Source organism: Colius striatus, chromosome 5, assembly GCF_028858725.1.
Source record: "Colius striatus isolate bColStr4 chromosome 5, bColStr4.1.hap1, whole genome shotgun sequence".
NCBI lineage: Eukaryota > Metazoa > Chordata > Aves > Coliiformes > Coliidae > Colius > Colius striatus.
The window spans coordinates 7,583,484-7,597,221 of NC_084763.1; the positions used below are offsets into that span (position 1 = coordinate 7,583,484).

Sequence of the window (13,738 nt, forward strand, 5' to 3'; positions counted from 1 at the left end):
GAATTCCTTGACAGCACTCTGCTGTAAGTACAAAGGGCAAATTTGTTGGTAACAACCATGATAAACAGAAAGAAACATTTATCTGAAGAGAAGGAAAGAGAAGTGTTGAAGTGTTTGTAATCTATGTCTACCCTTTTGGCATGATTCTTAGCTGGTGATGAGGAGGTGATCACTTAATGCCTTGAACTGAGGAGGATGCAAGCTGATACCTGGAAAATAGGTATTAAAAACTGCTGGGAAGGAGAAGCATGGTGTGATGAATGAAATATTACAAGCTAGTTGCAAGGCAGCCAGAGATACCTTCTTGGAAGTTATCTGAAGTTGTTAGTCTTTGCTAATCATGTGATATTTTTAATGTATTCATCAAGAACCTGCCTTTTATTTACATTTTAAACAAGCATGATATTGGTGATGTGCTCCTCATTTATTTGCCTTTCATGTGGCTTTTCATGCCAGGAATTCAAGGTGTCGTGGAAGCTTATCAGAGCTGCCTTCCCAAGCTGCAGCTGTACGGGCCAACAAACATTGCTCCCATCATCCAGAAGGTGGCAAAGTCAGCGTCAGAGGAGACCAACACCAAGGAGGCCTCGGTAAGGGCTGTGTTTGGTTTTTTTCTTGTCCTTTGATATATCTCTTGCTGGCCATCAAAACAAGGCCTTTTTAAGAATGTGAATCTCACCTTCAAACTATTCACTAACTGCCTTCATAGAAGGCAGCTTGTCTGTGTCAGCTGGAGCAGTGGATCTAGCCTTTATGGCTTTGATTGTCACAGCTTTAAACTCTTTCTCCCACTGTTCTTTTTCCTCCTTTTAGAGCCATTTTTCTGCAACACACAGAGTTTCTCATGATGGAAACATACATGGTACCACTAAGGTTACATAAATTTAGAAGCCAAGTCCTAAAAGCATTGATTATACAAGGAAACGAGTTCAAATGATTCTTAACACAGACTACCAAACTTCAGCTCTCTTGCAGAGGCTGTACTAGAGGTTTTTTGTTCAACTAGGGGATTCAACCAGCCATTCCTGTGTAGTGGTCTTTGAAATCCATTAGGCTTATTTTCCTTCTGAAGCTGGATGAAGCTGGAACACAAAAGTTCCATTTAAATGTAACAAAAAAAAACGATTTCCCTGTTTCAGTGAGGGAGCCCTGGCACAGGCTGCCCAGGGAGGGTGTGAAGGCTCCTTCCTTGGAGGTCTTCAAAACCCACCTGGATGCATTCCTGTGTGACCTGATCTAGGTGAACCTGCTTCTGCAGGGGGGTTGGACTGGATGATCTCTGGAGGTCCCTTCCAACCCCTACCATTCTATGATTCTATGATTCCTCCTGCCTTCCAGACAGAATGGTAGAAAAGGAGAGAATATGTGAGCAAATAGGTCTGAAACATTTACAAAAGCACTGCTATGGGAGTGAAGAATGTAAGAGAGAACTTCCATACTGCAGCAAGAAAAATGCCTATGTCTGAGATGAGAATAGAGCTGTCTATTGGCATACATCTCATCACCAGGCTTAGAGCTTTCTCTATGTTTCCTTCATGTGCTGAGCCTTTTTAAAGTCTTATTACAGCAGCAGTTCACAAACATTTCTGTTCATAAGTCTGGGCTTATGATTGTCAATCCACTGCTGCTTCTAGGATCTTGGTAGTAATTAGGGTCCCAGTTCTAAAAAGGGAATTTCTATGTTTAAATTTCCATATCCACCTAATCCTGAGGCAGCTCAGTCTCTTCTCAGTGCTGCCTCTGAACTAATATGTCATATTGAATGAGTTGCATCATTCTTCCAAACTGAAGCTTCCCCTCTTTCTGCCTGAAAAATATATATAACATGAATCTTCAAGATGAAGTTTATTCCTTGTATTATGTTTTGTTTTCTTCATGGCAGGAGGTGATGGACAGAACACTTTGAGTTTCTATCGCTGTGTATACATAAACTTCAGTGATGTTTAGTGCATTGGTATTGCTCATATGGAGTGACTAGATTCTATAATCTGCCTAAGTTCATAAAGGATCCAAGTGAGCATCACTTTTGCCCATTAGCAAGTGCATAGCCCATGGTGCCAGTTCAGTGGGCTTTGCAGTTTGAGGAAAGAAATGACAAGCACACAAAATCGCTTGCTCTCCTTTAGAGAATGAGAAAACCCTCTTCTCAGGGCTCTGTATCAAGTGTTTGAAGATGGATGTATTTCTCCCTGCACATGCCCTTGCTCTCCTCAGGGACTCCATTATTCTGCAGAATGCAGTAGGCTTGCCATGTGTGGTGCTTCTCCCATGGGCAACAATGGGTCACCCTCCAGTTTGCAGATGGCTGCATCCATCCCACCTGCCTGTTAGCAAAGCTCCTCTGCAAAGTGCTGTCATAACCTCCCTGACAGCTCTGCCTGTAATGCTTCAATACCCTACACCTCCCTGCCCCTCACGAGTTCCCAAAGGGCAAAATAATGTAATTGGAAACTGTCAGCAGAAATGATTGTGCAGCAGATGAAAAAGAGGGATAGTGAGGATCTCGGGACTACTCCAGACTTCCCAGTAGGAGTCCTGAATCCCAGTCCTAGCATCTAGAAACTCCCTTTTCTACACTGTGCATCCCTTGGCCCCCTCCATCTCCTGGAAAGAACTGAACTAGACCTAAACTCCACAAGAGGAGAAATTAGTAGCTGAGATTTGGATGGGAAATGCACTTAGCCTTTAAGTCACTATAAAAGCTCTTTTCTGTGTAAGAAAAGCTCATGTGCGAGTTAACAGAGACACTTTTATACTGGAAAAGGCCAAACAGCTTTGGAAGATTAACTAATGATATCATTATTCCCTTCAGCAATACTTCATCTTGCTGATTCTGACGGATGGTGTCATCACAGACATGGCTGACACCAGGGAGGCCATTGTCCATGCCTCTCACCTTCCCATGTCAGTCATCATCGTCGGGGTGGGCAACGCCGATTTCAGTGACATGCAGATGCTGGATGGTGATGATGGGATCCTCAGGTCTCCCAAAGGCGAGCCTGTGCTTCGAGACATTGTCCAGTTTGTGCCATTCAGGAACTTCAAACACGTAAGCTGACTTTTCCATCTGTTCCACAGAAGGGTGAATGTATAGAACACAGAGTGAACAGTCCCTGAGCCTGGGCCTAACTTCATATGGATATGAAATGTTTAGCAAGTCTATGGCATTATTGTGTCAGAAATGGAGGTAAAAAGAAGGAATACAGAATGAATTGTGCTCCATTAGTGAGATGGTGAGGGGGGGGAAGGAAGAGATGGGGCAGAATCCATGTGCTGCTTGTGGTGCCAGTCCTTACTTACATGTTCTCCTTGATTTTAGTTTGATTTCCTTCCCTGAACTATTTTTCCTGGTGTATCTTTTCTCTTTGCTTTGCATCTGTTCTATGAACACGACTGTATTCTGGCTTCCATGCCCTCGTTTCCACAGGCAGCTGAAATGGATGTGAATTGTGCTCACAGTGTTCCCCAGGAGGTTGTTTCCCTGTTGAAATTTAGGTCCCTAAGTTCTGCAAGTCAGGACTATCCACCCACAGCATCCTGGTTGCCTCCAAACAATTTTTTTCCAAGTTCTATCCAAGAACACAACCAAGAAAACAGTGTTTATTCAGAGCTCCCCTGTGCTCAGAGCCAGCTGTTGCTGTATTAGCCCAGCATGGTGTAGGAGACACTGTAAGACAGGAAGGGACAGACCCAACATTAAATTGCTAAACTTGAAATAATGCCTTGGCCATGTACTTTTCTCCTTGGTCACTTGCCCTAAATTGCTCCCTTCCTTCCCTTCCTTCCTTCTGTTACATTCAAGTGCTTCTCCAGACTGGTTTTTTGCTCTCCTCGGTGTCTAGAAAGGATATTCTTGGTATTTGATTTGAAAGTTTCTTTACCCCACAGTGTAACTATCCCATTCTTCCCCTGAGATTGCCTTTTCCAATCCATTCCCATACACTAGTGATCCTCAGATCTGGATATGTTACACAGAGGTTTTAAACTCTGGGTTGGTTTGGGTTTGCAGTGCTTGCATTCCTTCAGCTTCTCTAGGCTTTTTCTTAACACAGGAGGGGTTTTTCTTCTGTTTGCTACTTTAAAAATACCTTCATTTTATTTTCCTCAAGATCTGTGTTTTTTCCACACTTCAAAATTCATTTTTGCCCTATTTAAGCTCATTTCACTTCTTACTTTCACAAACTACCGAGGAGTAAGAGAAACAAACTTGTTCCTCTTCACCATGCCAAATGGCTGCAGATCTGCCACCGAACTGTAGATAAATACATCCCCATGCTGACAGTGCCACTCACCTGTCTGCTAGAAGGAAGTATGAGCATGATTGCTTTTTATTCTCCTTCATCAGATAATCACAAGTGCATAGTGCTGCACCGTAGTCTATGTGAAAGTGTGGAGAGGAAAGTTATTTATGGGCTAGTGCTAGACCTGCTTTCAATTAGCTGAAAACACGTTTCTGCAAGGAAGTGGCAAAGCCAGCTACATTTGTTATTTTCAGTTTTATTTTGTGATTTTTGTAACAAAGTTGAAATCATCCTTGATTGAATAGATTAACGCTGACAGCTGCAGTTCTGGGCCCTGTGTATATTGTGCCTCTGGTGTTAATTTGTGAGTGAGCCTATGTGTGATTTTAATTGCTAGCCTTGGTCAAATGACAGGCATGTATTATTTTTAGCTGGTTTAGATTAACTTCCCCAGTACTGGGAGAGGATAGCAATCTTAAAAATTGATTGCTCTTATTAAATAATGATATTTTCCTCCCCCTTTCTCTCAGCAGCAGAAGCAATCTAGATGTAGAGATACTTCATATATTTGCTATATCACAAAAGTCAATGTATCTTATGCAACTTGCTACTTAGTCTCTTTTTTCTGTGATCTTTCAGCATTTCAGCAAATGTCAGTGTAATGTATAAGTGCCCATAAGAAAAGCCACTTCTGATTGAATTTCTTTATTGGCATATCCCAAATAATCTCTCTCTCTGAACAAAGTGACATTCACAGCTATCTTGCTTACTTATCATCAGCACAAACAAAAGACCATGCCTTTTGCATCACCTAGTGAAACAATATGTGATATTTTGATTCAAACTTCATTTTCCCCACAGAGAAATGCAGATTTAACATATTTGGGAGATTTTCATCAGATTAGTTCTGGTCAAACACAAGAATTACCATAAATCAGCAGATTATATTTGACAGCTTTCAGTAAAAGACGTATTTAGTTAAAAATCACATCCCTTTTGTCAACATATCTTGTGTTTAGTTTTGATCTTTGGGTTGTTCAACTAATAAGTAGGGGAAAAAAAAGCAGAAGGATCTTTTTCTGAGATTGCAAATCAAGTTGTGTAAGGTTTATAGGTTTTTCTGATAAATCAAGGATTTATTTATGCCTAACTCTGTATTACGGATTTATTTATGCCTAATTCTGTATTACACCTACCACTGATGGAAGGAGAGAAGAAAATGTTATTTCTGAGCAACTATTTTTTTGTTTTGCTGGAACAGTAAACCCAAATTCATTTGGAGTCGACCCAAACAACATTTTTTTTCATTACTTCAATTCTCCAGTCAGCCTGGAACTCAAAATCTCGTATCTCAAGAATACTTTATCCAAAAGGTGCCCCCGTGAGAAAACTGAAAGGAGGGAAAAGGGAGTTGTAAAAATCACCTGTAGAGTGAATCCCTCTTATTTTTTAAGTTTGACTTCAGAGAGGGTTCTGATCCTGCACAGCAGTCACACAGGCATTTAACACATTTCAATTAGAATCTCTCACACACCTAAAATCTCATTCCTCCTTCAGTGTTTTACAGGCTTAAGACCCAATGTAGACAGAAAGCTTTATTACAGGGGTGTAATTTCCTGCATGATGTAGTGTATCAGGAGTACATCAGTGAAGCACCTTGCCTTTTTGACACTATCTTTAAGGAATATCTGTGAAACTATCAAAATAATAATAATTGTTGTGATTCATGTCAGATCCTAGAGTTGCAGATAAAACCAAGGTAACCATTACTGCTTAAAAAAATGTCCCATTGTACAGTGAGTGACATGTGCAATTCACTACAGGGGAACATGACAAACAAAGGGAAAATATTCTCCTTGAACCCTGGTGAATTTCTTTTCTCTGTGACTGTCACCACCCCAGCAATGTGAATGTCCTTCACCTCAAACTGCAGAATAGCGATGCTCACAGTCACTGAAATGTAGCTGAAGAAAATCACCTGTCTCAATTCATTCTTAGTCATATTTTAAGTGCTGAAAGTCTCTGCCTTTAGTATGCATGATGTATTTACTGTGCACAAAGCTGATGTTGCAGGTAGGTTGTATTTCACTCTGCATTCTATTTAATCATAAAGGCTAACAACTGTGACTTAATAACACATATATCACAAATAAGTGTGGAAAGCACAGCTCTTAATCACTTCAAGGAGCAATGTTTTGCACTATGCATTGTAATTAAAGATTAAAGCATGGTGAAGCTATAGAACTGAATCAACAGTCATTTGTAATAGACACCAATTATCAGCACAGGGGATTATTTTCCCACACTGGCTGATTTGATTGTTGTGTATTAGCCATCAGTTGAGAACTATTCTTGAGGTGTTTATTGCTAGGATACTCTTCAAACGTGGCAGTTAAACAGTTGAGAAAAGGTTACAGTAAAGCATTGATGTCCAAGTTAAAAGCCCAGCAAAGGTAACCCTTACACAGCACTGCTGAAGTGGGGCTGGGTTTTGGCTCAGAAGTTACTGAGTCTGATTCTTACTTACACAAATGCTGTTTTGCACCATCTGGTCTAGGAGTGAGATTGCTTTAGCACCACAAAAGTACATAGAGGTATACATGTCCCAAATCATCAGACAGAAAATCATCCCTAACCCTGGTTTTTGGGATGCTCCTTGTTAGAAAGAGCCCCAGGATCAATGGACATCACTGACACAATGAAACTCAAAAGCAACAGTTGTCCACTTTCAGACTGAAGCACAAAGTCACGCCAAGCTACCCCAGGGCAACATTGTGTGGGGCCACGTGTTACCTGTGAGCACAATAAATGTGTGAGCTTAAACCCCTTTTACTTGACATGCACACTGGGAGAGGACTGCATAGCTCAGTTGACTCCTCAAGTAGAGGTGACTCAGCTGTGCATCTGAGCCTTGGCACAGCCTGTTCTGAAGGGCAGATCCTTGGGTCAGGAAGAGTGGATGTGGCATCAGAAGAGAGAGAGTGGTGGTAGGAGGGTGATGCAGACAGATGAGTGTTGGCCCAGACATGGGGACTACATATGATCCAGAGAAGCTGGTGGCAAGTGCTCCTGCCCAGCAATTTTAAAGATAGAGCAGAGTAAAATTTCCTGATTGCTAGGGCTTGTGCATGCAGTGATGGCATTTTCCCCCACTCTTGTTTTTACCCTTAATACAGGGTTGTATTTTTGGTAAGATGGCACAGAGGCAGGCTAAGGCAAATACAGCTTTGGCACACTGGGAAGGGGATTTGAAAACCAGTAATTCTCAATAGCAACACAGATATCAGCCATTTGCCTGACTTCAAGGGGTATTTGCTGATGATATCTGTGAAAACAGGTTTTAGGCAAGACCCTAAACCATGCATTTTACTGTAAAGAATTAAAATAAATGGGTTCTGTTACTGTGTAATTTGCCTGCACTAATATTTTGGTATAAAATGTCACAATAGCAAAATAGCAGTTCATTTTATCTGTTACTAATCACATATGTGACTCAAACTACCAAAATACAAGAAATAGGGTTATTTTCTGGTTTTTCTAGCATTATCTTTGTATTTTAGTATTGTGAACCCCAGGGGCTCTCTGCACTCCTGGACTAGCTTACTTATGAATAGCTTACCATGTACATCCATCCTATGAGATCCTAATGTTAAGACTGTGGTAGCATAAGGTCCCCAGCACTTGAAACAGAATAGGGCAATAAACATTCAATACAAGTACTTTATGACATGGTAATTTCAAAACCTGGCTAACAATGTAACAGACAGTGAGGAGGGAAGTGCTCATTGATGTGGGCAAAAGTACTTGGTGTGCAGAAGAATCCTGACCCAGCCACCAATTGAGTTCCCATGCAACCTCTGAGCTGCAGTGTGAGATCCGTGTGTGCTTCATCTGGAAATAAACACATTAGTTTGAACCTCTCCAAGTGATGTTTAAGCACTTGCATTTCTATTGCATTTTTGTGGTAAGGCCCAGGGGGAACACAGCAGGGCAGGCTGGCTCCAGGGGGCTTGGAATCAGCTCTACACAAACACTTGGAATCAAGCAAATGCAAAACACAGAGCAAGAGGGTGCTATTGGGCTGCATAGGAAAACAGGAGTCCAGTTTTGTCACTGCCAAATTCAGAGCCTGAGGAAAATCCTTGCAGCACATGCAGGTAACAGTTGCCCACAAAACACCCAGAGCCCCCTCTGCTTAAAATGAAGCACTGTCAGGGTGTGAGACAGCAACTGTGTGTTATCAATGGAGGGCATGGTTTCTCATTGCACTGAGGGGCAGCCCTCCTCCCTGCCTGGGGTGAAAGTACTCAGCAGCCACCTCTATACCCATCTCCACATTTCAGGGTCAGCAGTTCAGAAGTCTGGTTGACACCCACTATTTATATGCTACAAGAAGAGCTTTAAAGCCTCCACAAAGCCTAGGACTGAAGCCTAGGGCCACGGTTTAATTCCAGTGAAAACAAAATGAGGTTCATTGAATTAAAAACTTCCCCAGACATTAAAACACCAGCCTAGATCCTGAACAGCAGAATGGTGATGAAGACCTCCCTTTTACAGTGATACCCATGCACGTTCAACTTGAAGCATTGCTCCTCGCTGAATACCGATGAATGAAGTCTCTGCATTCTCTCACTTTGATCAGGTGCTCTCCCAGACTGCAGGGAAGTTCAGTTACCCTGAGCTTAAAACAGTCCATTAAAACAGTCCAAACAGGTCTAAAAAACATGCAGAGAACTTTTGGCCTTAGTATACTTCCAGGCAGCTACAGCTACATGAACAAACTGACTCAAAATGAGTTTCCAGCAACACTGCCCCTCACTTCGAGCCCTTTTTGCCTTCTATTTCTGTACCATCCTTCCTACCTTGATGTTGTGGCACAAATACCTTTGAAACCCCATGGCACTTCTAGCAGAGAGACAGGTTAACACTTGTGTTTTCTACCATTTCCTGCAGGCATCCCCAGCTGCTCTAGCAAAAAGCGTTTTGGCCGAAGTTCCAAACCAAGTCGTGGACTATTACAATGGCAAAGGGATAAAACCAAAATGTATGTCAGAGTACGAGTCTTCCAGGACACTAGCTCCATGAACCTGCCTGCACTCTTTTACAAAATAAACAAAAGAAAAATGCTACTGTCTACAACTACTGTACTTAAAAAATGAAAACAAAGAAAAAAAATAGCACGTTTTGGTGATTTTTAACTCAAATAACCGTTTTTTTTTTGCATGTGTAGCCTAAAGGCTTGAATCTGTTAAGCAGTTGTATTGTTGAAAACTTTTTATGAGGAAAAACAAAAGTGAACTCTTTCCAGCATGTCGCCTTGAAATAAAGTTATCTGTATCTGTTTTTTATACAGGTTTGTTGAAATTTTGCTAAATTTCTTATCTTTACACTGTAAAGCATTTTGAAATATTTACGGAGAGTCGATAGCCAAAATGTCTTTGGTTTAATCTGCTATGAACTGGGAGATTTTTCAAAATGGCAGATGCATGAACTGTATTTTGCATGTTTAAAATAAAAACAACACAGTTTTGCAGCTGTTGTCTTTATTTCTCTCTCTGCCAAAAGGCTGCCTGCTTGCAGCTTCTGTATTCCAAGAAAAAGGTAATAAAGCATTTCAAGGGATACCTGGCCTGAAGCATGGGCATTTCTGATTTGAACACGTTATGACATCGGTGCCCAAACATGCCCACTCAGTCTGTGGCCTGAGTAACTTTTCAAAAGCCTGACATATCCAAGGGTTCAGACCATAGCTGTAAACAGACCTGGCTTGGAGGGCTTGGAGGGATTGATCCATCAGGATTGCATGTCTTAAAATACACCTACTTAATCCAAACGACCTGTCTGGCTTTCAAATGGGCTGTATTTTTGCTACCTCAATTTATAATCTCTTATGTTTGGGAGTTCTTCTTTTGTTTCGTTTGTGGTTTTTAATCTCATACCCAACATCCTACTTTGTGTGATGTGCTTTCCAAACGAAACGTTGCACGGCCTGATTTCCTGACAACCAGTGATTTGTAACGTCACGCACACACAGATCACTTGTGTGCACCAGAAAAACTGGGTTTGTACCAAAAGAATATTCAAGCCACCTTTTTTGTTTTAAAATAGAGGACACAGAGCTTGATCTTTCCATTGCAATGATCAAGGATAAAAGTGAAGAAATGAGATCACAACTATTCTTCTATAGCGATTGAATTTTGGCTTCCTAATCTGCTAAAAGATAACAGTGAAAGATGTGATTTGTTAGAAGTTAAGGATGAAATTTGACCAGAAATAATTTGTGTGGAATTGTCCAAAGGACATGGCTTTGGACAAGTTGTGCTTCCACTGAACTGGAAAACATTTTTCCTGCTAGTTCCAGAAGCAGCTGTTTTGGGCCAGTGCTGAATATGTTGGAAAATCTCACCTATGAGCAAGGGGGTTTGTTTTACAAAGGGGTTTTTGAATGAGTTTGCAGGTAACATAGAACTCTAGCTCCCTGATTCTCCTTTAGAAGTAACTTCCATGGGATCAGCTTTGATTGATGATTTTGTACCATAAAATGAAGGCAATGGGATAGCCAAGATGCATGGGGCTGCGTCCCCAGCACTTTCAGTTCTGCTTCATCTGTATCCTGCAGAGCAATTGTTCACGCTTGCTGGTAAAAAATCCTTCAGCTGATCAGACATTGAACAGCAGCCAGGATTACCTGGTCATAAGTAAAATTGTCTGAAGATGTCCTGACTGATAGATCTCAAATCCACATTTCCATTTAATGGCTGACCGTTCATTTGAGACCTTACCCCAGCAGGCCGCACATCTCTCACTCTGCAGATGTATTTCAGCCAAAAGCTACTATGATTTGCTCTTATATCTCATACACCACTCTGTCAAAGTATCTTAATTCTTATCTAAAACATCTCTAGTTTCTTACTCCAATTTCCTCCCCTTCTTCTTTCCCTCCCTATTCTCAGAAGGAGCATTTCCTAGCTGTTAAAGCACATGACTGAAAAACCAATGACTCTATGTTCTTCACCCCTCCAGATTCTTGTTTTGTAATCTTGGCCAAGTTGTTTAACTTTCTGCACCTCAGATTCCTCATCTGTAAAATTAAAGTCTCTGCCTTGATTCATAAATATCTCACAATGCTACTGGGGGACTTTAATATTAGAAAAGTGGTTTGAGATCCTCAGAGGCACGATGGTGTTCTTGACACATAAAGAGGATTGCTTTACCCTGGGGCATGGGATGTAATGTACAGCTAAGGAGGGGATAAGCCTTTTCTTTATTATTTGCCAGACTGAAGGAAAGTGAAAGAAAGCTTTTAGGAAGAAAAATTAGGAATCAGATAAGCTGTTCATCTGGTACATATAATCTTTGGATAAACTGATTTTTGAAGTGTTGATGGTTACACAGAATTGGGCAGTTACAGGTCTTCATTAGCAGAGCTGTTAAAGGGTGCTTTTATAATGTAGCACCACGTAAAATGTAGAGATGAGTTTATTGTGTGCTGAGCTATATAAATCAGCAGTCATTTTTGTGTATGTAGGTGGTCTATATGTGTCTCAAGAGAATAACAGTTGCTGCAGATATTTCTGTTTACACAATCCAGATTATAAATGTTGTCTACTTAAAAACAAATCATTACCAATGGTAACACAGAACAACAATTCTGTAGCAGCCCTAAAGGTACTTGAAAAGACACCTCCATGAAAATGAAAAATCAATTGGAAATCTCCTTCAATCTATACAGATCCCAGCATGTAAAAACAAATAGGTAGTGATGTGGTGAGGCGGTGTAGGAGAATGCACAGAAGACAAGAACAGCCATACGGTAAAGGCTTTCTTAACGAGGCTTTGAACGTTATTTCCATTGCTCCAAGTTACTCAGAGCAATAAGACAGCATGGGCTTTGTGCAGGGTAATATCATTAAGTATGTGAATATATCTCTGAAATGGCACTTTTCCTCGTGTTTTATCTGCTTGGGGTTTTAGCAAGGCCATTCTGCCTTTAGGCTCAACCGCTGTCAATTTCTCGCCTCGATTTTTTTCATGCAAATTCAGACTTCTATTGCCTTTTGATGGACCATTGCAAATTCTGCAAACCCCTTTAAAACAAATTATACGTTGTCCTTTTGAAGTAATTGCTCATCTGAAATATCATCTTTGCCAACTGCAATCCTGTCTTTCTTTTTACTGTCTCTCAGTTCCGATTCAAAACCTCAAAGTCTCAGAATACTCAAAGATATTCATGATCCCCGTTAGCCCAAAATACATTAACTCCGTAATTTTGGAGCCAGATACTGAGCTGAGTTACATTTTTAGCTGTCTGTGGAAAATTAAGTCTACAGTAGTTTTTAAAAGCTCTAATACACTGTTAATTGCTTATTGCTCTAAGGTAAAACCTACCCATGTGGAGTTCTTGCCACGTTAAGCAACGCAGTGTTCTCCAGCATTTGATGAAAGAATATACAGATCTGAAATGAAAATTAAATGACACTAATAATATTGCTTTAAAACATGCCTGTTCTTTCAGTCTCCAAATATCAAAGGTACACAACTGAAGACAGATGAAAGGTTTACAGTTTGAACTGTTAGAGTCCTGCTGAGTGCTATGTGGAACAGAGGTCTAAGCCAAGCTTGTTGCAGAGGTGACATTCTGACAAACACACTGGTGGAAGGCTGCAGTCCTGAGTAGATTTGCATGATAGAGACCTGCAGCTCTGCAACATTCATGCACATCCCTTGGGTTTACTCACACAACAAATACTGTGAGAGAATGGTGTGTGGCTCAGTGAGACTCATTCTTGTATTGCAGTAAGGTTTTTGGTGGTGAGTTGAACAGAGCTACCTCCTCCAGCTTGGCTCTCTGGCTGCCCAAACACGACACGGCTTACTCCCAGAATGAACCCAACTGGCTATTCAGACTGACATTTCTCACTTGAGATTATGAGTCTTGCAGTCATCATAGAATCACAGAATCACAGAATGGTAGGGAGGGACCTTTAGAGATCATCTAGTCCAACCCCCCTGCCAAAGAATTTCCACCTAGATCACAGGAACACATCCAGGTGGGTCCTGAAGACCTCCAAGGAAGGAGCCTCCACAGCCTCCCTGGGCAGCCTGTGCCAGGGCTCCCTCACTGAAACAGGTAAGGAGTTTTTTCTGATGTTTAAATGGAACTTTTTGTGTTCCAGCTTTATTCCATTACCCCTTGTCCTGTTGCACCTGCTATGTAAATCTAAACCTATACCCAACCTTTCCAGAGTGAAAGAGGTACCAGACAAACTCCCTTTAGTCCAAAGCAGTAAGGGCATTTAAGGCACAAAGCATTGGTACAGTTACATTCACTTTTTTTATGGGGAAAGGATGAGCTGCAGGGCTCCTAGGATAAGGTTACACTCCTTGGCTTGTTTTCTCCCTTTATTTACAGGAATTGCCAGTTTGCCACAAGGAAAATAAAGTTTATAGCACCATCCATCCTCCTTCACTCATAGGCATTACTTGTACCTGCAGTC

The 13,738-nt window shown here is 41.2% G+C and overlaps 1 protein-coding gene across 2 annotated transcripts in view; it reads left to right on the forward strand.

The window, feature by feature from the left end:
• The window catches only part of CPNE4 (copine 4), a 215,450-nt gene extending 206,124 nt beyond the window's left edge, over nucleotides 1-9,326 (forward strand). For both annotated transcript variants that reach the window (XM_061996389.1, XM_061996390.1), the window contains exons 14-16: nucleotides 457-590; nucleotides 2,813-3,049; nucleotides 9,195-9,326. In XM_061996389.1, the coding sequence (XP_061852373.1) occupies nucleotides 457-590; nucleotides 2,813-3,049; nucleotides 9,195-9,326 (503 nt within the window). The remainder of the gene's footprint in view (nucleotides 1-456; nucleotides 591-2,812; nucleotides 3,050-9,194) is intronic.
• The last annotated feature ends 4,412 nt before the right edge of the window (nucleotides 9,327-13,738 follow it).